Below are 24,659 nucleotides of genomic sequence, written 5' to 3'. Positions count from 1 at the left end.
AGGAGAAATACCTTGAAGGTGTTGTGTTCTGCCCAGCACAGAGAGAGGGTAAGGAAGACATAACTTTCCCTGGGGTGGGAGAGGACAGGGAAAAGGGAGTGGAAATAAGTAAAATAAACAGGGTACCCAAAATATCTCTAGTCAAGTGAGTTTCTATTACAGTTTGAGAAATGCAAAGAAGAGCATGAGTATTTCAGGGTTTTGGTTATGGCATCCTGCAGGGAATTGTCTCAGCAGGCAAAGGAGCAAGGGTGTCACAGAGAAATGCGGTTGGAGATTCTACTAGCAGGCTCATGCTGTCGGTTTTTGACACAAAGTTTTTTTGGAGGCCTTGGGTCTCATCATGGAGGTTGGGAGATCAAAGAGCCACACAGGTGTTGGTCCATGCATGGGGAGAGTGTAAAGACCATGAGCAACCATTTCACCCCCCAGCACATTTCTCAAATTGCCATGTGCTGCTGTCTTATGCCTCTAATGCATGATGTTAAAAATACATATGATAAAACAGTTGATTGACTACCTCTTCCACAGAGCTCAGGCACACTTTTATAGGTTTTATGAGGGTGACCCTAGTGATGCACAGCATGGCTTTGTGAAATTGGGCCCTGATGATAAAGCGGGACCTTGGGGCTGGACCAGGTGGTGAATGCTATTCCCGTCCTTATGATAGGTTCTTTCCTAGGGTGTTCTTTGTCGCCTCATATCAGCGAAGGCCTGGTGAGTTCACTTTAAAAGATTCTTGGTCCAAGTCTTGAAAAGTAGGAACCCTAAGGTGGCACAATTTAGGCTCAAGCTAATGATCCTCAGAACATACAGGACCTTGTATAAATATGTTAAGACATTTCATATAATGATATCAGATCCTGGATATACACCCCTTCAGCCATGAAATTCCTATGTGGTAGAACCATGTTCTAGAAAGAATTTGGTAAAAAATTCCACATACACTAGTAATGGTGATACAGTACTGACATTCCCATTGAAGTTAAAAAAAAAAATCAAGGAAAAAATAGGCCTTTAATCTTTTATTCTCAATTCTGGAATCTATAAAGCTTTAAAAAGCTGTAACCTTTCTTCATCTGGCAACATAACCTGAACTGAATAGTCTTTTTTATGTTGCTTATTATAAATGTTTACATATTTTGCTACAAAAACAATGTATTTCACTATAAGAATCCAACTACCTTCTATAAAGTAAGACATTAATTTCTTCTATTAAGCAAAAACATAAAAATAAGCCTACAAAAATGAGGATGTGTTATGGATGCGACATGATTGACCATCTGTTGTTAATACTGGAAGCTGGTCATGAGGATGTGGGAGGGCTGTCATTATTTTAGGTTTCTTCTGTGTGGATGCATAAATAAATAGAAAGTTAATAAATAGGAGGGTAATAAGGTAAGTAATAAACATTTAAAACATAATAAAAAATGAAACCAAACTAGTAAAAGAAGATTGAGAACATTTATAAGAACTATGCTATGCCATAAAGTGTTCTAGTCATCTTTATTTAGAATATGTACTGCTCTACTTATTATAAAATATCTTAAAATCATATTTTTAAATAATTTTTCTTATTTCAAATTTCTTATACCAAATATTCTCCACTAATTATAACTGACAATAAATAAAATCAATGTGTTTTCCAAGTTCTTAAAAAAAAGTTTACTTTTGTCTTTTGGGCATCCTGCCATATGAAAGATGTAGAGGTGAACAAAAGGGATCATTTAGAACAGAAAGAAAAAAAAATCCAAAATACCAGACATCCACAGCTGGTTATAACCTAAGTAGGATAGAAAAATATATAAAGGATAGACTCCTGAGAACATGGAGATAGAACTTTGTGTAGGCAAGTTCGTTTCCCAAGAAGTAGAAAGGAAGAAATAAAAGGAAATAGCCCCCAAACCTTCCTTTGATATTTAAATATAAGTTGTCTTAAAAAACCGATTCTTCTCCTTACTAGTTTCCTTCCTCAGGCTACAGTATCAATGTGCTTATGTAATAGAGGAGATGGGCCAGAGGGAGGCAGAGAGAGAGCACAGGAAGGATGAGGAGAAGGAGAAGAATGGGGAATTAAAAAAGCTAATATGGATTCTTATTTATCAGATGTGGAAAATGAAACAAATGAAGATTAAACAAACTAAAAAAGCATGGTGGGAGGAGGCTTTCATTCTTAGTTCTCAGTATCACATGGTCAACCCTACATTCAAAAGCAACGTTCTAATTAAATAAACTGTCTTTCCTACATTCAAGCGGTGTACATATAAATATTCTTATTCAGCTGATATTCTGCACCTATATTAATTCACTGTGATGAAAACAGACATTCTGAAAAGAAAATTTCTTTCCTCATTAAAAATGAAAATAAATAGTTTACTATACAGAAGTGGGGATATAGCATTACCCTGAGTTGTCACCAATTCAGTTGTTAGTGGAATCTTAGTTGTGAAGAATTTCTGAGTGGAGTGGTCGGTCTCTTCTGGGGAAAAACACAGTAAGATTGGTGGCTTTCAGTAATTATCATCATGAACATATCAAAAAACCCCACATTTCTTTCTGCCCCAGTGGAAATTACATTTATAAGTATGCCTTGTCATCACAAAATTTCAAGGTTAAAGGTATATTTTAATAATTCATTTATTATATATGCTATCTTCTTGCCCTATTCTTTTAATGATTATTGTAAGGATTTCCAAAAACTTTAAGTTTGCAATTACTGTTTCATGATCCTGGACATGGTCGTTCCAAACTGTGCCTCGCAACTGTTTTTATATATTACTGTCTTCATGCCTCCCATGTCATAAACTCCATAAGTTATTTATGTGAAAAGAAATACATGGTATGAAAACAGGTGCATTTATACTGTATAAGAATAAATAGTCTTCTATTTATGTGATGTGAGAGTCAAAGTTTATTGACATTTTTCTGGCAAAATAAGAAAACTAAGTGTGGCACTACTTCTACTTCCATATTTTCTTGAAGTCATCACAGCATCATATAGACACAGAAATTACTTTGCCACTTTACCACACCTTGTGTCCAAGAAAGTACTTGGGGCATAGAATACACTGTTGTCTTTTTTTTTCTGCCCTGGTTTATAATATGGATTCTGCTCGTAACAGATATACTTGTGACTATTGGCAGGCGATGGCTCTTGCTTCAATAAACCAAGGTACACTAAAATAAATAGCGTGTAGAAGCTACATAACAAATCTAGCAATGGTTCTTGAAAAGTACTTTTGACTTTGCGGTCATGTATGATGTTCACTTTGTGGATATGGCTAGAATAGATGAATATTTGAGAATTAGGGTGTGTTTGCTCAGTTTTAAATTTGTTCCTTTAAAAGGAATTTCATTTTGAAATATGATCAGTAACTTCATTTCAGTACACACACACACAGGACAGATTTATTTTAAAAGGGATGAAGGGAGGAAAATAAGACCACAGATTTAAATAAACACAGCCATGTTAGATGTATTGTGGACAGGGCAAAGGAATCAACAAACACAAGCTGGGAATTCTTGTTTTCTGATTCATTTTCAATCTAGGGTCAGGCAAACCGGGGTTTTCCATGCTGTGAAAGTTTGGTACTGAACTGAAAGCATGGCTCACTCACCCCCACTAACCTTCCAGATGCACCATCCTTATTTCTCCAGGAGAGTCACATGCTCATCATATTAGCCTGAACACCATTCTCTGAAATGCCTCTCTCCCATCTGTCTTTAACCCGAAAGAACCCTTCACATGTTTAACTTCAACTCTCACTCCAGCTTGAAAATCTGGTGTAAATGTTGCCTCCTCCCCTGATGCACCCAGTATTTGGCTTCTTTAACATGTTGCTCATTTCTCTACCACACTCATTTGTATAGCATTGAGGTGAATCCCAGGAGCTCTGGTGACTGAGTATCCAGGTTCCAATTCAGCTCTGACATTAGCTGTGTGACTTAGCCCAATTTTTAATTCTCTTTATGCCTCAATTCTCTAATCTATAAAATGGGGCAAGTAATAGAATCTATCTCAGCATTGTGGGATTTAAATGAAAACATTACACATAGTGCACTGGGGGACAATGAAAAAGCACTATTATCACTAATCCTGTTTCTTCATATTAGATGCTGAGCTCTCCAGAGAAAGGACTCCCCCTTAAAAACAGTTTCTTTTTTGGAACTCCCATTGTTTAACATTTCACTCAACACCCATAAAATACTCAATAAATTGAGAATGAAATTTTTCTTCCCAAAGGTGGTTTCAAATATGGGAAAAAAGCAACAAAAAGTATAGCACTGATACACTTTGGGAACATTCCTCTCTTTGAACAGCTAAAATTTTGTTGAGATATTTTAAAATATTCTCATTTTCAATTGAAAACCAGCATAAATATTAGAAGGACAAATATATGGTTAATGTAAAAGAATCAAGTGAATGGATTTTTTTATAATGGTAAAAAAAGAGACCCTCTATTGTTTAGAATCATTGATATACACAATGTACACATAGCTACTTCAAAAGCAATCCCTGAAAGATAGGTCCTTATTGGGCTGAAATATGAAAACTAAATTTACCCAGAGTAGTCTGCAGTTCCTCTTCACCAGTACTTGGTGAAATCATGGGTATAAAAGGGCTGCCTCGTGTCTCTAAAGGAGCTGCAAAAGAAAAGCATGAGTGTTGTCAATCTGTAGATGCAAAAGCCAGCACCAGACCAGAATATTACATGAGATTCCTTCATTTGACACAGATAAAGGAAAACATGAAATGGGTCATGAAGAAGAAAGTTAGATGTACACAGAACCTTCAGGAAAATGACTGTGGAATATAAGAATAATGGTCCTCAACTGTTTTTTTTTTTTTTCTCCCTCCCACCAGGACAGATAAGAAATAACATTCTTGGGCTTGACACACTTCATGACCATCCCTGGTTAAGATGGGGTATAAGTTAGAAACAGTCCTTGTCTGTCAACCACAAGTCTCTTTCTCCCTCGCATTCAAGAGAACATACATGGTTACAAAAGTGAGTGAAAATATTCATTATTGCAGTGGTCATCTGAAGTCTCCTCAAGTTTATTTTTAAAAGTAAACCATTGGCAAAGTTTAGTATTTTGATCAACATTAAAAATAATTACTTGTCAGAACCTTTCCTAACTTGTCATGTGCTAGTGTGTTGTAGCACTATAGCTGAGAACCATTAAACATGCAGAAAATGTTAACTAGATGGGCATGAGCATGTGGACTCATTCTGAACATGGAAGTAAATGAAGTAGATACAAATGAACTCAGTAAGAAGTGGTCTTAAGTTGGTCTTCAGAACAGTGAAGTTGGTCTTTAGAACAGTGAAGACATTGCTATTGTATTTTGCAAAGAGCAAGAGTAATGAGAATGAGATGAGGTGGATTGAGAAGAGATGATGATTCAATATGACAAATTGAGAAAGACCTGCAATTGGACCATAGCAAAGAAAACAATTAGAGGTGGTTTGTAGAGGAAAACCATTACCTATTGTTGTCTCTGGTAGGTCAAGTCTAAAGGTAACGGGTTGCAGAACTAGGCCAAAAGCAAATCAAGGAAATATATTTATGAAAATTACTACTTGGTAAAGTAAACATCACTTCTGTATTTATGCTTCTTTTTTAAAATTTTTTATTTTTTTATAAACATATATTTTTATCCCCAGAGGTACGGGTCTGTGAATCACCAGGTTTACACACTTCACAGCACTCACCAAAGCACATACCCTCCCCAATGTCCATAATCCCACCCCCTTCTCCCAAACCCCCTCCCCCCAGCAACCCTCAGTTTGTTTTGTGAGATTAAGAGTCACTTATGGTTTGTCTCCCTCCCCATTCCATCTTGTTTCATTGATTCTTCTTCTACCCACTTAAGCCCCCATGTTGCATCAACACTTCCTCATATCAGGGAGATCATATGAAATCTTGCCATTTGCGACAACATGGATGGAACTAGAGTGTATCATGTATTTATGCTTCTATTTGAACATTTAAACTTTCTCGAAGAATCATAATAAATATAAGAAAATTCTACATATTAGATGACACTTAGGAAAATTCAGCTAAAACTTCAAAGGTCTCAGAGAGCACAGCCAGAGAGGGAGTGGGAACCACAAGGTGAAGCCACGAACGGGAGCCATGAGCCAGAGACATGAGCCAGGCTGTCCAGGCACCCATGGAACTCACAGCATGCCAGGGGTGGGACTGGCCTGGCCAAGCGTGCTGGTGCCACAACCGCAGGCAGGCGCCACTCATGCCTGGGCCACCGTGCTCTTGGGCTCTGCTTTGGGGTGCACCTTGCCTGGATTGTGGTCGATATATTCAGCTATACATCCCCTCAACCACCTCTCACCAAAATGACTAGGAGGAGGAACACCCAACAGAGGAAAAACTCAGAGACTGTGCCCTCTGCCAGAGAACTATTGGATATGGACATAAACAGTATGTCAGAAAGGTGTTGCAATTATCCAAGCAATGGCTAGGTTGGAGAAGACCGTTAGTGACAACATAGAATCTCTAAGGGCGGAAGTGAGAGCCAGTCTGGCAGAAGTTAAAAATGCTATCAATGAGATCCAATCTAATCTAATCTAAATACTCTATCAGCTTGGTAACTGAGGCAGAAGATCAAATTAGTGATCTAGAAGACAAACTGATAGAAAAGAAGGATCAGGAGGAGGCTTGGAACAAACAGTGTAGAAGCCATGAGAACAGAATTAGGGAAATAAATGACATTTCAATGTCAGAATTATTGGGATACCTGAGGGGATGGAGAAAGAGAGAAGACTAGAAGATATAGTTGGAAAAATTCTGGATGAAAATTTCCTTAATCTGAGGAATGGAACAAGTTTTAGTGTCCTAGAGGCAGAATGGACACCCCCTAAGATCAACAAGTCTAGAAAGACAACCAGACACTTAATTGTGAAATTCATGAATCATAATTTCAGACAGGAGGTCTTAAGGGCAGCTAGGGAGAAGAGATTCCTTATGTACAAAGGAAGTACCATCAGAATAACATCAGACCTGTCCACAGAAACCTGGCAAGCCAGAAAGGGCTGGCAAGACATATTCAGGACACTAAATGAGAAGAATATGCAGCCAAGAATATACTTCATCTAGCAAGGCTGACATTCAGAATGGATGGAGAGATAAAGAATTTCCAAGACCAGCAAGGTTTAAAAGAGTATGTGACCACCAAGCCAGCACTACAAGAAATGTTAAGGGAAGTTCTATAAAAGAAGGAAGAACCCAAGAGTGACACAGAACAGGAATCTAAAGAGACAATCTATAGAAACAAGGACTTCACAGGCAACATGATTTTAATAAAAACATATCATTCAATAATCATTCTCAATGTGAACAGCCTAAATGCTCCCATAAAATGGCACGGGGTTGCAGATTGGATAAAATGAGGGGACCTGTTCATATGCTGTCTACAATTTGGAACCTAAAGATACATTCAGACTGAAAATGAAAGGATGGAGAACCATCTTTCATGCCAATGGGCCCAAAAGAAAGCTGGGGTAGTCATTCTCATTATCAGATAAATTAGATTTTAAGCTAAAGACTGTAGTAAGAGATAAAGAAGGACACTACATCATTAGAATTATCCACCAAGAAGATCTAACAATTGTAAATATTTATGCCCCCAACATGGGAGCAGCCAACTACATAAGCCAACTGTTACTCAAAATAAAGAGTCATATTGATGTGAATACATTAATTGTAGGGGATCTTAACATGCCACTCTCAATAACAGACAGATCATCCAAGCAGAAAATCAATGAAGAAATAAAAGCATTGAATGACACATTGGACCAGATGGATCTCATAGATATATACAGAACATTCCACCCTAAAATAACAGAATATTCATTCTTCTGGAGCACATATGGAACTGTCTCCAGAATAGACCATATACTGGGCCACAAATCAGAGCTCAACTGATACCAAAAGACTGAGATTATTCCCTGCATGTTCTCAGACCACAATGCTTCGAAACTGGAACTCAACTAAAAGAAAAAGTTTGGAAGGAATTCAAATACTTAGAAGCTAAAGACCATCCTGCTCAAGAATGTTAAGATCAACTAGGAAATCAAAGAAGAACTTAAACAATTCATGAAAACCAATGAGAATGAAAACACATTGGTCCAAAACCTATGCGGTATGGCAAAGGCATTCCTAAGGGGGAAATACATAGCCATCCAAGTCTCACTCAAAAAAATTGAAAAATCCCAAATACACCAACTCTCTTTACACCTTAAAGAACTGGAAAATCAATAACAAATTAAGCCATCCCCATGCACAAGAAGAGAAATAATCAAGATTAGAGCAGAGATCAATGAGTCAGAAACTAGAGATACAGTAGAACACATCAACAAAACTAGAAGCTGGTTCTTTCAAAGAATCAATAAAATCAATAAACCACTGGCCAAACTAATCCAAAAGAAAAGAGAGAGGACCCAAATTAATAAAATTATGAGAGAAAGGGGAAAGATCACTACTAACACCAAGGAAATAGAAACAATCATCAGAAATTATTATCAATAGTTATATGCCAATAAGTTAAGCAACCTGGAAGAAACGGATGCATTTCTGGAAACCTATAAACTTCTAAGACTGAAACAGGAAGAAACTGACAACCTGAATAGACCAATATCTAGTAACAAGATTGAAACAGTGATCAAAAACCTCCCCCAAAAAACAAGAGCTCAGGACCTGATGGATTCCCTGGGGAGTTCTACCAAACATTCAAAGAAGAAATAATACCTATTCTCCTGAAGCTGTTTCAAAAAATGGAAACAGGGGCACTGGGTGGCTCAGTGCGTTAAAGCCTCTGCCTTCAGCTCAGGTCATGATCCCAGGGTCCTGGGATCGAGCCCCGCATCGGGCTCTCTGCTCAGTGGGGAGCCTGCATCCCCTCTCTTTCTCTCTGCCTGCCTCTCTGCCTATTTGTGATCTCTGTCTGTCAAATAAATAAATAAAATCTTAAAAAAAAAGAAACAGAAGGAAAACTTCTGGACTCGTTTTAGGAAGCCAGCATTACCCTGATCCCCAAACTAGGCAAAGACCCTCATCAAAAAGGAGAAATTCAGACCAATATCCCTGATGAATATGGATGTCAAGATTCTCAACAAGATCCTTGCTAATAGGATCCAACAGTACATTAAAAATATAATCCCACCATGACCAGGTGGGATTTATCTCTGGGATTCAAGGGTGGTTCAACATTCACAAATCAATCAATGTGATAGAAAAAATCAATAAGAGAATACAGAAGAAACACATGGTTCTCTGAATTAGTGCAGAAAAAGCATTTGACAAAATACTGCATCCTTTCTTGATTAAAACTCTTCAAAGTATAGGGATAGAGGTAACATTCCTCAACTTCATAAAATCTATCTATGAAGAACACACAGTGAATATCATTCTCAATGGGGAAAAGCTGACAGCCTTCTCTTTGAGATCAGAAACACAACAAGGATGCCCACTCTCACCACTGTTGTTCCACATAGTACTAGAAGTTCTAGAAACATCAATCAGACAACAAAAAGAAATCAAATTGGCAAAGAAGTTGTTAAACTCTCTCTTTGTGGATGACATGATACTTTATATGGAAAACTCAAAAGACTCCACCCCAAACTACTAGAACTCATATAGCAATTCAGTAATGTGGCAGGATACAAAATTAATGTACAGAAATCAGTTGCTTTCTTATACACTAACAAGGAAAATACAGAAGTAGAAATTAGAGAATCGATTCCATTAACTATAGCACCAAGAACCATAAGATACCTTGGAATAAACCTAACCAAAGAGGTAAAGGATCTGTACTTGAGAAACTACAGAACACTCACGAAAGAAATGAAGAAGACACAAAAAGATGGAAAAGCATTCCATACTCATGGACTGGAAGAATAAGCAGTGTTAAAATGTCTATGCTTCCCAGAGCAATCTATACTTCCAATGCCATCTGGATCAAAATTCCACCAACATTTTTCAAAGTGCTGGAACAAACAATCCCAAAATTTATATGGAAGCAGGAAAGACCCCGAATTGCTAAGAAAATTTTGAAAAAGAAAAACAAAACTGGGAGCATCATGTTGCCTGATTTCAAGCTTTACTACAAAGCTGTGATCACCAAGACAGCATGGCACTGGCACAAAAACAGACACATAGGCCAGTGGAACAGAGTAGAGAGTCCAGACATGGACCCACAACTCTATGGTCAAATCTTCTTCAACAAAGCAGGAAAAAATATCCAGTGGAAAAAAGCCAGTCTCTTCAATAAATGGTGCTGGGAAAATTGGACAGCTCTGTGTAGAAGAATGAAACTTGACCATCTCTTACACCGTACACGAAGATAAAATTGATAAAATACCTCAATGTGAGGTCTGAATCTATCAAAATCCTAGAGGAGAACATAGGCAGTAACTTCTTTGACATCGTCCATAGCAACTTCTTTCAAGACATTCTCCAAAGGCAAAGGAAACAAAAGCAAAAATGAACTTTTGGGGCTTCATAAAGATCAAAACTTTTGCACAGCACAGGAAATAGTCAACAGAACAAAGAGGCAACCCATGGAATGGGAGAAGATATTTGCAAATGACACTACAGACAAAGGGCTGATATCCAAATCTATAAAGAATTCCTCAAACTCAACACTCAGAAAACAGATAATCGTGTCAAAAAATGGGCAGAAGACATGAACAGACACTTCTCCAAAGAAGACATAGAAATGGCTAATGGACACATGAAAAAATGTTCATCATCATTAGCCATCAGGGATATTCAAATCAAAACCATGTTGAGATACCACTTCACACCAGTTAGAATGGCCAAATTAACAAGATGTTAAACAACAAGTGTTGGAATGGATGTGGAGAAAGGGGAACCCTCTTACACCGTTGGTGGGAATGCAAGTTGGTACAGCCACTTTGGAAAACAAATTCCTTAAGAAATTAAAAATAGAACTATCCTATGACCCTGCAATTGTGCTACTTGGTATTTACCCCAAAGATACAGATGTAGTGAAAAGAAGGGCCCTCTGTACCCCAATGTTCACAGCAGCAATGGCCACAATTGCCAAACTGTGGAAAGAGCCAAGATGTCCTTCAACAGAGGAGTAGATAAAGAAGATATGGTCCATACATACAATGGAGTATTATGCCTCCATCAGAAAGGATGAGTATCCAACTTTTGTATTAACATGGACAGTACTGGAGGAGGTTATGCTCAGCAAAAAAAGATAAGCAGAGAGAGTCAATTATCATATGGTTTCACTTACTTGTGGAGCATAAGGAATAAAATGATAATGAAAATGAAAAAATTCATGCAGTTTATAAGATTAAATCTTCACAAAAAGGAAATATACATTCTATATCCATAATTTTCTCTAAACTTCTTCCATATCACAATGATTAAAAATGTATTTATCTCAAGAACATTTTTCAAAAAACATACTTCCTAACTGGGAAAAGAGAATAATTTATTTACCAGGTTCGCTCTGAGAGACTTCAGGGTCTGGTTTAGGGGGAAGGAGCACATCTCTTGGAACTGAAAGAAAAAAGATTATCAAACACTGTACTTTAAATGCCACATCTGGAGTGAAACCCAACCCACAGATAGAATATCCTGGAAAACATGAATAAAGCAAAGGTATTTTCACAATGGCTAAAAAGTAAAGCCAAGAAGATGACTGTTTTATTCAAAATGAAAAAAGTCACTGTTAAAGGTGGTTCTGAGGACAATTAAATAAATTTGGTTCCAGTTCTTTATGAATTCTCTCTTGGGAGGGGAGGCAGGGAAGAGGAAATAAGTAATGGCATTAAACACAAGAAGGTGACTCAAGTCAGTAAAGCATGTGACTCTCAATCACAGGGTTGTAGGCTCAAGATCCATATTGGGTTTACAGATTACTTGAAAAATCAAGTCTTAAAAAAAAAGAAGGAAAAAGTTAGTTTTTGCTTGAGGTGGTTAGTTATTCATACTAAAAGTTTGATATTCATACTAAAAGTCCACTGAGAGGAAAAGAAAATGTATTATCCTAGATAAAGTACATGTAAATGGCCTATAAATCAAGAAAGACAGCATGGGGAGTTAGAGAGAAGGGAGTTAGGGGAAATTGGAAGGGGAAGTGAATCATGAGAGACTATGGACTCTGAAAAACAATCTGAGGGGTTTGAAGTGGCGGGGGGGGGGTGGGAGGTTGGGGTACCAGGTGGTGGGTATTATTGAGGGCATGGAGCACTGGGTGGGATGAAAAAATAATGAATACTGTTATGCTGAAAATAAATAAATTTAATTAAAAAAAAAAAAAAACAAAGACAGCAAGAAAGGCAAATTCTTGAATATGTAAGCAGAGAACAAAACTTTACTCTAAAAGGTACTCATAGTTATTCTGGGGGAGGAAATGGAGCAAGAGGAATCTACCCATCATTAGAAGCTACCACATGTAAAGTTTATGAAAGTGCTTGTAACATAGTAAATGCTAGATCAATGTTGCCATTTTTGTCATTCTTAGTGATGTGGCTTCCAGTACCTTACATTTCAGGGCCTCCTGACAGATAAGAGTATGACAACTAGGGACAAAAATGTCAGCTGAAAGAGACCTACTTATAGTAGGTCCCTGATACCCAGTACATTTTTAGAATTTTGGTAAAACAAAACAGTAGGCTGAAAATCTGATGCCTTAGGAAATCTGAGGAAAATACCAGGGTAAGTTGCCTATTATTAGCACCAGTTTTCTATGACAAAGTCTCCTTCCAAGAACAAGGTAAAGTGTTTCCTTGGCTCAGTTTCCCCATAAAGAGGTCTTTATCAGTCCAAATCACTTGCTGAAAGGTTTTCCTACTTCAGTGAAGTTGTGACAAGTACCAGAATCTCTTTGGTAGACATTGTAATTTTCTTGCATCTTAAATGATGCTGGGGAAAAATTGGGGTTCATGCTAGAATTCTACTTCAGAAAAACACAAGGAAAGATTTGCACCATGAGGTAACCAAACACACTGTACCCACTAGTGTAGAGTGTAGTTTATAAAGAACTGACATTCTCTTTGTACTGCTTTTGGAGATCATATTTAACTTGCATTTCACAAGTATTCTTAGTCTAGGCCTCTAAGTCCCATTGAAGTTATAATTGTGGAATGTGGTACAGAGAGTAGGATCTTGATTCAATTAGAACTTTTATGAGCTAAAAGTTGTACAGAAACTTGAGAATTTGAATTTTTAAAAAAGATTTTATTTATTTATTTGAGAGAGAGAGACAAAGTGAGGGAGCATGAGAGGGGAGGTCAGAGGGAGAAGCAGACTCCCCATGGAGCTGGGAGCCTGATGTGGGACTCGATCCCGGGACTCCAGGATCATGACCTGATTTGAAGGCAGAGGCTTAACCCACTGAGCCACCCAGACACCCCGAAAATTTGAATTAAAAAAAAAACAACTTCAAAAAGATGAGTGGTCCACAAAAATTAGAGAAAACTTACCACAAGAGTGAACATTTGACCTTTGCTAGGTAGTGTTTTTGGGGATTCAAAGGGTAAAATATGGGAAATTCCCAGTTGTAAATCAAACTAAATGTTTATCTGGAAGGTGAAAGACTTTGATTTGTCTGTGTGAAGATCATGGCCATACAAAGCAGCCTGTGGTTTTTAAATACCCTAAAAGGCTACAGTTCTTAGCTATACAGACAGGAGCTGGATTAAGGAGAGGCAGAGAAAAAATGTGCTACCAATAAATCCTCTGTACTGTAAATACATTACTTGCTGCCTGCTTTCGTTTACTGTGGAATGTAGGCCAGGGTAATGTGGATTCCTGCTGCTGCAATTGGCACTTTTTAACCATGAAGTGATGATTTAATAAACTGTCACTGCAGACTTTCTAAAGCAGGTGAAATCAGTGGAAAGGAAAGAAAGAGAAATATCACAGGAAAGGGATATGAATCATCCTCTTACTCGGTCAACAGCAGCTCCAAGAAGTGAAACTTTTTTGCTTTTTTCCTGTGTAGCATTCCTTCAGATATTAAATTGAACGAAAGCATGATTTCTAAAAGCTAAATCTTCCATGTGGGTAGAAATTTTGTGTATTAATAATGACAATTTATATGAGAAGGTAGTTTTGATTTCCTTATAAGAATATTTTTATAATAACTATGTATAATTAATATATAATACTGGTATTATATATCTCATACTCAATCATATTAGCCAACTTACCGTTTATATTCACCAATTATATTACTCTCCTTTTTAATAAAGTGCACCAATCCAAAGAAAAATTCAACTAAGACATTTATGAATGGAAATGTCTAATCTGGACAAATGTAAATGAATGAACATGAATGTTTTGCTAGAATAGATGAGAGAAATTAATCTGTTATTCTCTGATAAGGATGGTGGAATATGAAGTTCTTTTTTTAAAAATATTTTATTTATTTGAGAGAGAAAGAGTGAGAGAACAAGCTGGGGAGAGGGGCAGAGAGAGAGGAAGAAGCAGAATCCCTCTTGAGCAGGGAGCCTAACATGGGGCTCAATCCCAGGACCCTGGGATCGTGACCTGGGCAGAAGGCAGACACTTAACTGACTGAGCCACCCAGGCACCCTGGAATATGTTTTCAATGAGATTTACTTCCACAGTTATCTACAAAGAGACTGATGGTCTTGGAAAAGTAATACACATGGGCTGTACACCATTTTAATCTCTGAATTCTCTGGTCTTTATTCTAACCTTGTACCTTTAGGTACCGTCTAGCAGGAAGCATGTCTCCATCTGTGTGGAGACCACTCTCTGCACTTTAGCTGTGCCATTGGGCCACCCCTTCTTCCAGAGCCTTTACCTTCCATTATTTCTATTACATGTTTCTCCATTAGTCCGTACCTATGATTTCCTCTCTCTTTGCCTATAAAACAGTCCAAATGCTCCAACATCCTAAAAATAATAATCATTTCCTTGATATGCCTTCCCTTTCAAACCACCCTTCCCTTGCTCTCATTCCTATAATCAAAAAACTTCATCTGCCTTTGCTTCTGGTCTCTCAATTGTATCTTCATCTGCTGTGGTCTGGCTTCCTCTTCAATGACCTCCTGCAACAGGAGGTCCACAGTGCTTTATCCATAGCTCTCAAGTCCAAAGGCTCCAAAAACAGCCTTTTTCTTCACTAAATAGGTCAAAAAACCTGACTAGACCTGACTAAGGCGATTAACACTTTTTACTCATCTGGTGTGGTACAACTATTCATTCCTCCTACTGCAGACATAGTAATATATTTGGTGTATGTTCTGTTTTGCCTTTCTAAAACCTAAAACTGCTGGATTTTAATAGGCCCACAGGTTTTGGATATGGGTTTCTGGATCTGCACTGCCAAGTCCAGAATCTCCTCTGATTCCTTTCAAACTGTCATTGTGGACCACGCTTCCCTGCCTTACCTCCAGAAGCCCTTCTTCCTGATACTCTTCTATATTTCTGGTAGCAACTTCTGCTGGCTTCTCATACCCTATCCATTTCCTAAATATAACTGTGTCCCCCAAGTCTTTGATCTCTAACTTCTCAGTCTATACTTTCTTTTGGGTGATGTCATTCACACACAAAATTTAATAACCTGCTTGATGTAGACAAGTGACTCCCACACCTATAACCCTTATTTTCAGTTTAGAAATCTCTAAATACATTTTGACCACCAGTTAGACATTCCCACTTTGAAGTCCTCCTGGCCCTCCAAACCCAGTATGCACAAACACAAGTGCTTATTCGCCACTGTGTTCTCTGCCTTAGGTAGTGGCATCGTCACCTACTACTTGCCCAAGCTAGAAGCAACAGTATCATCCTCTCCATAGCAAGACTCCTTGCCTACATCCAAGTGATTCTATTTCTAAAGGCATTTCAGCATTCTTCCTTCATTTCCTAACAGTGAAAATGCTTAAGTGTCCCTGTGAACTGGAATTTACCAGAAAGTAGTCACATATAACATTTGTGAGGATTGCATAACTTGCCAAAATTTGTCTGGTTCACTTCCAATGACTGAGGTATATCCAGATACCAGTGGGACATAAGAGTCACCATGAGGCCGAGAGCTCTTTGTTTAGAAATATATCTACAAAGAAAGCATAGCTCTGTTGAGCCAGGTATCAGGGTAAGTCCTTGCTCTGAATTTGAAATCATTCCCGAGGCAGATCTTAAGAAAATCCAGTTCTGTGTTGGTTCTGGACATGGCATGTGGGCTCAATTTGTCTAGATTCTTCATTAAATGGTATAGAGAGAATTCAACTGAGTGGCTGCAAGACATTTTTTAAAAGCCTAAGTGGATGAGACTTGTGCTACATCTAGGAATCTATAGAATGGAAGATCTGTGTGGTCAGTCCTAGACTGACTTAATGGATACAGATCGAAAAATTCAAGTTTGTTACTTCTGATACTTCTCAGATTAAATTTTGAGATAAACCTTGTGATAAAATATAACTGTCTTGATTTCAGCATTACATTTGACATTTTTAGACTTTTACAGAGCATCTATTTCTCTAGGATGCCAGTACATATTAAACCTATGTGTAAGTTCTCCTCTGCTTTCTGATATAGAACCTATAGGAGCTGGTAAACAAGGTCTTGGGTTCATTAGGAGGCAAACCTGCATCTAGATATGACCCAGAAACTGAACCCAAGAGAACCTAGTCTGTTTGAACACTCGTGAGAAAAACCAAAGGTTATTCTTATAGACACCACACCCCTGGAACAGCAGGGGAGCCCCTGATGAATAAATGGTGGGATGAGAACCAGGTTTAGATGGGACCCTAAATGAACATGTGGAACTGGAGAGTCAACAGAATAAGCCCAATGGAGGCACCACGGGGTAGTTTGTGCCAGTATTCAAGTGCTCAAACTTAAGGTTCAAATTTCTGTGAAAAAATAAGGTGAAATTAAGACAAATATTGGATATTTAAAAAGAAAAATATTTAATAATTAGATAGAGTTTAGTATTCAATATGGTTTAAGGATATTAAGTCACATTAGAACAGTATTACTCTAACAAAAGGGAAAAGCACACAAAACACTCAAACCTACTATGGTGATCATCAATGACTCAATTTCTGGGACATTTTTTCCCCTGCAAATGAAAATGAGAAGTTGACCTTTTGCAAGTGGGAAGATCAACTTTTTTCTTGTTGCTGTTTATAATACTGGCTCTTGCATTTAGTGGTGCAAATTGACATTCTAGACTTCAGAGCAAAGGAGCCTCTCTCTGGCCTACTGCCACCTGCAACAACCAGACTATCTTACAATAGCAGTGGTAACCCCGCTTGCAAGTCTGGAAAACATTTACAGCAAGTGAATTCAGCCTTGCTTCCAAAATGCCATCATTTCATGCTGCAGCTTAGAAATCCTTTGGTTCTAGGAATGTTCTGTAGGCTTCTAGGAGCATGTAGAAATTTATAATAATTGGACCATTAAAAAGAAAGAAAAAATTATAGCCTTTTCCAGACACCTTAGATAAAAATTGGCTTTGTTTGGTGAGAGAACTGTTCCTCTTACAGTGGCTTCCTAAAGTCACTGAGGATCTAGAACATTGGTGGCAAAGCTCAGGAAATATCTGGGTCCTTGTAGTTCCCACACCAACTACTCCCACCAATATAAAATTATTCTCCCCATAAATGGACAAAAGTCCTTCTCAGATGATAGGCAAGAGACAGATTTGTAGCTAAACAAATTTTTTATGTATGTGAAATTTCTTATTTCTCAACCTAAGTTGTTGCTACATGAACTGATAAAGTAGAAATTGACTGAGAAAACCCCTCAGTGCTAGGTAGTGTAAAATTATGGAATCAAAGATAATGGATAAACATCACTTTCTCTGTTTGCAAAACATTTTATCACTTTTTTATGGGAAAAAACCCTGAAATTATTTTATCTTATTTTGGTGAACCATTTGAACATAGTATAGTTAACATTGGTAGGTTTATTTTTATAAGACAGAAAATATGAGAAGTTTAGTTATAAAGAAAATGTCTACCCTTGGCATAATTCTCTGACATTTGATTGAATCAGTAACTTATTATACAAGCAAATAGATAACCTATGGAACCTCTGAGATGGTCATATCATGGGTGATTCAACATGGTGTCAGAACATGAGTGAAATATTGCCCTTACACCTATCAGCTCTCAGGTGTCATGCAGTAGAGTGTGACAGGGGAATGAATTTGGTTTAAACATGAAATAAATCATTTACCAGGCAGAGTATATGATACTTCTGGACTTGGTGATGCTTTTGGCTTTGAAGTAATAGGCTGGGACACCTCGTGAGCTGAAAGAGAGAACTTAGATCATGAGTCATTTTGTTTCAGCATCTCCCAGTCCTGACTTAAAAAGAAAAGTACTGAAATGGGAACTAGATAGAAAAATAAACTTTAAGCTCTGAACATTTCTCAGAATTCCAGATGCTTTTAGAAAAATGATGTCTGAGAAACCACAAAATATGACTAAGCATAAGGGTAAGGTGGAGGATTTTTTTAAAAAATCTTTTCAGAAGAGATAATTATTTTATTTTTATTTTTTTTAAGCAATAACAAATTAATGCAGATGTGTTCTTCCTCTCTGGATGTTTGCTTGACTCCTCAAACCCAGTCTCATGTCTTTCTATGAAGATGAACTTAGTCAAGTCAGAGTAGAAGGCAATGAAGCATGCATAAAACAAGCTTAAAGTCAGTTCAGGCAACAGCAGAAAGGGAAGCAGGAGGGGCCAGAGTAGGCAGGCTTACATTCTACACCCCCTAAAATTCTGAGGCCCCACATAAATCCTTAAATGAGCAAGTTCATAAACTAAAATGGTCTTCCCACAACTGTTTCTTTGGAGTAATGAGTTGTTAATATAACAGATACCAGGAAAAAAAAAAGTCTAATTTATTTATAGCTCATTTTACAATTTCAAAAGTGGTTTTAGAAGAACTATGCTCTTTGATCCTTACCATAATGAGGGAAGAAAGGAATTATGAGCTCCACTTTAATGGTTTGGGTTAGTGACAGTCTGCCTGAGGTTACATAGTAATTAAGTATAGAGATGAGACTGGAGCTAAGTGCTAAGGTCTAGACATGAGCACTAGTTCCAAAGAGTTGGGATTTCTGGATCCAAGCACTGAGGTCACATTTTAACTTGTTTCTTATCTTTTAGGTGAATAAACCTGTCCTAACCCAAAGGGTGGCTGGGAGAATTAAATATGCAATGTCAAAATGATGTGAAAACTATAGGACTATAATAATTTTTTTTCCACTTCTACAAGACTTTTATAAATTTGACACTGATTTTTACAAGTTTGACAAATTTGACATCTGAGTATATTTTGATATTGTTTGCCCACATTGCTCATATTGTTTGCCTCATGCAAGCCAGAAGCACCCAGAGTTTTGATGGTTATAAGATTTCTAGGTATAAAATTAATTGGGTTGTTGACTATTACCTATGAACATAGGAATCTAAAAATCAAGCCTTTATTCAATGGCAAAATACTCTTGATGATTTGTACCAAACTTTTTATTCCACTTTGACCTTAAATGCCAAATACAGATTTAAATCTTGCCATCTAAGCATAAACAGGAAGAAAGGTGGTATGCCCGATTGTGAAATATCATTCTGAGAAAAGTAGTGGATGGACACACTGTGTTGCACTTGAATTTGTATTCACTACTGTCATGGAGCCCTTTAAAGTAAAATAGTAATAAATTGCATTTGGTATTATCTGATGCACATGACATTCTCCCACCCAAATGGCCTTTTGAAATTATAAGAGTTAACCAAGGTAAGGGAGAAGGTACTAAGATTTGAATATTTATACAAAACATCCTTAAAAGACTATAAAGAGGAACCCTCTTACATTGTTGGTGGGAATGCAAGTTGGTGCAGCCTCTTTGGGGAACAGTGTGGAGATTCCTCAAGAAATTAAAAATAGAACTTCCCTATGACCCTGCAATTGCACTACTGGGTATTTACCCCAAAGATACAGATGGAGTGAAAAGAAGGGCCATCTGTACCCCAATGTTTATAGCAGCAATGGCCACGGTCGCCAAACTGTGGAAAGAACCAAGATGCCCTTCAATGGACGAATGGATAAGGAAGATGTGGTCCATATACACTATGGAGTATTATGCCTCCATCAGAAGGGACGAATACCCAACTTTTGTAGCAACATGGATGGGACTGGAAGAGATGGTGCTGAGTGAAATAAGTCAAGCAGAGAGAGTCAATTATCGTATGGTTTCACTTATTTGTGGATCATAACAAATAGGATGGAGGACATGGGGAGATAGAGAGGAGAAGGGAGTTGGGGGAAATTGGAAGGGAAGGTGAACCATGAGAGACTATGGACTCTGAAAAACAATCTGAGGGTTTTGAAGGAGCGGGGAGTGGGAGGTCAGGGTACCAGCTGGTGGGTATTATAGAGGGCATGGATTGCATGGAGCACTGGGTGTGGTGCAAAAACAATGAATACTGTTATGCTGAAAATAAATTTAAAAAATTAAAAAAAAAAAAGACTATGAAGACCTTCTGTATTGCTAGGATAAATTGAGTAAGCTCATTCCCCTAGGCAAGGGGATTTCTAATTTCACCCACTTTTAAGAAGAATAATTAGAATTTATTTTCTTTCTCATGATTCATTTTCCAAATCTTTCTTTTGCATTAAGTAGCACTGACAAAGCAAAAAGTTTGTGGGTTGCAGCTACTTTCTGTGGGAGATACTGATGGGCTGAGAGGTGCCTCAACTGGGACAGAATCAGAGGCTCTCTTGTTAGAGGCAGGCGGCCACACCAAATTTCAGGGTGAGAGAGTAGAATGCCTTGAGCACATGAATCTATCCATTCTGGTTACATAACTTGTTGAACAAAGTTAACCAAAGTCTAAATCAAAATTAAACAAATTTGAACTTTAGAATATACTATAATAATAGGAAATTAAAGATCCTGATTTATAAGTATTTTTATAAGTACAGAATATATAGCTGAAAAAGAAAATGATGAACGTCTTGTTACCTCATATCTCCTTTACTTTTAAAAATTCTACTAACCAGTAATTTATATTTCCAATGTCTTAATTCTCACCACTTCTTACTTTTCATTTCTAATCTTCCAACATTCAACAAGTTTTCATGCTTTCTTTCTTCTCTTGATTTCTCCTTTCTCTGCTACTTCTATTTATGCCTTACATTTAAATAAAAAGCTGGGAGACTTTATTTGTTGTGTTTTTAAAATCAGATTTTAATTTTATATACTAGTTTTCCTGTTTTTATTCCTATTCTATTCATTAATCATTACTTACTCTCTAATCACTGTTTTTCAAACTGTTTTCTTATGGATTAATATTTCAAGTGTATTTACTGTTATTTTAACGTTGTTATTTTTCCAGGGGATATTTGCCTTGGTACCTTTTACCAAGGTACCAGGCGGCAGGCGGCCACACCAAATTTCATATATGATTTCACTTATTTGTGGAGCATAACAAATAGCATGGAGGACATGTTATTTGTCATGGGGAGGACATGAAGGGGCGGGGAGTACCTATATTATTTTCATAGCAAAACTTTAATAATTAAATAAAACAGATTTAAAAATATGTTAAAACAGATTTAAAATCATTAGCTAGATGTAGAACATAGAAAGTCTTTTAAGGAATTTTCCCTTAAAGAAAAAAGTGACAGACAAAATTTCTCTCAGAATCAGATATTAAAGATTATGCCCAAATCTACAGTTTTTTCTTTCAGTAGGAATACTGAGATATGATTAAAGGATTAGTGTTAGGAATTCAGAACTGTTAACTTGCTTGAGCATAATTTTGATGTTGCCACCATTTTTCTTTCCCCAGACTGTGAGTGGTAGAAAATTCCTTTTCTTCCAAACTGGGGAGGTATACCCCTAATACTTTTTGGAAGTAGACCATGTATAAATGATATTTTTAAGTTTATGCAATAGGGCTAGCCTGTAAATTCCTTGACCTTAGAAAGATACAATTTTGTCTCACATCCCCAGTGTCTGGCACGTTCAGCATGCAATAAATATTTGTTGAGTGGCTACCTGATGAGATGAATTAATTGCTTAAACATTGAGGGGTGATATTATTTGAAATTAGAGAAAAGAGGAGATCAATGACAACAAACAAGGCATGACCAAGCACATGCTTGGCATATGTACCAATGCTAGAGATGTTTGGAAGAACTGAATGCATCATACTTATTAATAAATGGACTGCAGAGGCTGGATAAGGAAGAGGAGTAAAAATTAGATATAAAATAACAAGAACCTGCCAGAGATGTAAATGAAAAATTGAAAGGAGGAAAAGATGATAAACTTGTTTTGAGGTATGTCAAGATCACCTAAGTCCCCAACAGAGATCCTCCAAGGCAGTTGGAGAAACTGGATAGGATCTTGGTTAAGAAGTTGGGTTAGATTGATCATTCAAATAAGAGCCTCTTAGAAAAAATGCAAAATAGTTTATAATGACTCTTGTTTGGATCCTTACCAAAATTTTTACAGCAAAAGCACCAAAGAAATATTATATAAACATTGTATTATAGGAGAGAATATATAGACATATAAAACAAATTTTCATGATTTGTTTTATATATCTATATATAAATAAATAAAATCTACTGAAAGTTAAAAATAAATAAATAAATACTGCTAAATAAAATCTACTGAAAGTTAAAAAAAAAAAAAAGTGATTGGCAGGAGGAGGCACATTCAAGGACCATGGAGGGGACAGGTGTTCTCAAGCTCAGAGAGGCAACGGGAATAGGCAGTCTACTCTTTTAAGAAATTCCATTCTTCTCCAGCTCCCTCTTCAAATAATGTAACCATAGGGAAGCTTTCTGGAATAAGCTATTCCAATAACATACTTAATGAAGTTCAAAAATAAAGAAAATTATTTTTTAGGTTTCAAAGGAAGATTCATTTTACAAGAGTTAAGAACTCTTGTAAACCATAATTCAGCAGAATAATTCCACTAATATCAAATTGTTCAGGTCAGAATATAAAATATCTATTTACCTGGGTGGGTTTGTGGGATTCTTGGATGTGGAGATGTTTTTGGTTTGGGAGGAGCACGCGGTGCTTGCTTGGGAGCTAAAAAAAAATATATAGGTTTAGAAGTCTTGAGCGCTTCAAGAATTACAGCATCTAAGCCTCTAGGATCTCAAAGATGAAGACCTAGACACACAGCAATTAATGCAATTAAAGCTCCCAAAGAACCACAAAATACAGGAATATAAATATATTATTATAAGGGAAAGCAAAACAGTAAAGTACATTATATGATGTCCAAGATACTCAGCTGACAAATGAAACTGTTGGAATTTCAGAAATATCTACTTCAAATACCTTTCAATAGGTTAAAAATAAATTTTATGGTAACAAGAATTCATCTTTATTATAAGTTTACACCATTTTACCAGAATAGCCCAGTATATTTAAGTGCAGATAAAGATAATTTCTTCTAAAAACAAAGGTAGTGAGTTATATTCCAAATACACCTAGAAAACAAATGCATTTTAATAGCAGTGCTAATGAAAAAATTTCATTAAACAAAACACAGTTCTCATTGGTCAGACTGGGGAAGAAAAACTGAAAAGAAATGAAAGGATACATTCCTGAGAAAGTTATTCCTTTCTTAGACAATTCCTAAAGTAGTTCTAGGACATTCACTGTAACAACCAATTGTATCTTTATTAAGAAAACTTGAAGTATATTCTGCTGGAGGAAATGAAAAATCAAACATGGGGTTGTAGTTTGTGGAAACACCTCATTGGGATTGTCTCAAGAGTGATTAATATAAATAGCTTAGGAGAAACAAAATGTTTTTTCAAGGTCACCAAGTTTCAGGCACCTTAAAGAAAGCTTGCTGAAAATAAGAGTTTTTAGATACTAGAAATTTCTAAAAAGTCTGCATGCAGTGGTTTCCATGAGATCTTCAGTGGCATTGCCTGTGGAGAAATGAACACCAAGATATGCAGGAGATTGTACTGGTCTAGGAGCCTGAAGATTTAGAGCTCCCTTTGCTAATCACTCAGTCTATAGCTTCACATTCCCCATCAAAATAACAGGACTCTTATAAGAGCTCTTCCAGTCTTGAAATTCTGATTCTAGAGTTTCTTTCAATCTTTGATTTTCTTCAGTCTCAACTTCCTTGCTAACGTTCCTGATAGGCTCTTTGCTTCTCCCAGGGTATGAGGTAGGTATCGCTAAGAGTACTCCCAATTAAACATTTCAATTGTATCCATTAATACAGCTATTTAAGAAACTTTGGAAAAGGTAGAGGTAACTGGTACAGATGTAGTTAATGCAGTTAGTGTGAAATTTCAATAAAAATTATAACTGTAAAGTTTAATAGGCAAAATTTAATAAGATATTTTAAAGGACAATGTATAAAATTAAGATTAATATCTCCTTTGGAAATAGACCCATGTGAAATCGTTTAATGATAATCAAAACACAAGTTTGGGCTTATTTTCAATAAACTATCAGTCCAAGAAAGCCTATAGGTATTGAGAGGATTTTTACTTGTAAGAAGCAGCAGATTTAGTTATTCATGTTGGTGATTTGTTGTCTCATCTTTTAAATTCCACCATCAAATAACTTGCTTTTATGACTTGCCAATTAGATGGTTTGACTTAGTTTCTTTTATTTACATGC

The 24,659-nt window shown here is 36.8% G+C and overlaps 1 protein-coding gene across 38 annotated transcripts in view; it reads right to left on the bottom strand.

Annotated features, from left to right (window-relative positions):
- Window positions 1-24,659, bottom strand: part of ABI3BP (ABI family member 3 binding protein) — a 253,905-nt gene that overhangs the window by 54,768 nt on the left and 174,478 nt on the right. For 27 of the 38 annotated variants that reach the window (XM_059164296.1, XM_059164302.1, XM_059164308.1 and 24 more), the window contains 6 exons: window positions 23,019-23,093; window positions 18,217-18,291; window positions 11,497-11,556; window positions 5,492-5,539; window positions 4,564-4,644; window positions 2,405-2,479 (listed from right to left, as the gene is read on the bottom strand). In XM_059164296.1, the coding sequence (XP_059020279.1) occupies window positions 2,405-2,479; window positions 4,564-4,644; window positions 5,492-5,539; window positions 11,497-11,556; window positions 18,217-18,291; window positions 23,019-23,093 (414 nt within the window). The remainder of the gene's footprint in view (window positions 1-2,404; window positions 2,480-4,563; window positions 4,645-5,491; window positions 5,540-11,496; window positions 11,557-18,216; window positions 18,292-23,018; window positions 23,094-24,659) is intronic. The other 11 variants (XM_059164297.1, XM_059164304.1, XM_059164336.1 and 8 more) reach the window with 3 other exon arrangements.

The sequence above is a fragment of the Mustela lutreola genome, chromosome 2 (assembly GCF_030435805.1).
Source record: "Mustela lutreola isolate mMusLut2 chromosome 2, mMusLut2.pri, whole genome shotgun sequence".
NCBI classification, from domain to species: Eukaryota; Metazoa; Chordata; class Mammalia; order Carnivora; family Mustelidae; genus Mustela; species Mustela lutreola.
Note: the sequence above shows the minus strand (reverse complement) of the source record. Positions and strands in the feature narration are given on the sequence as shown.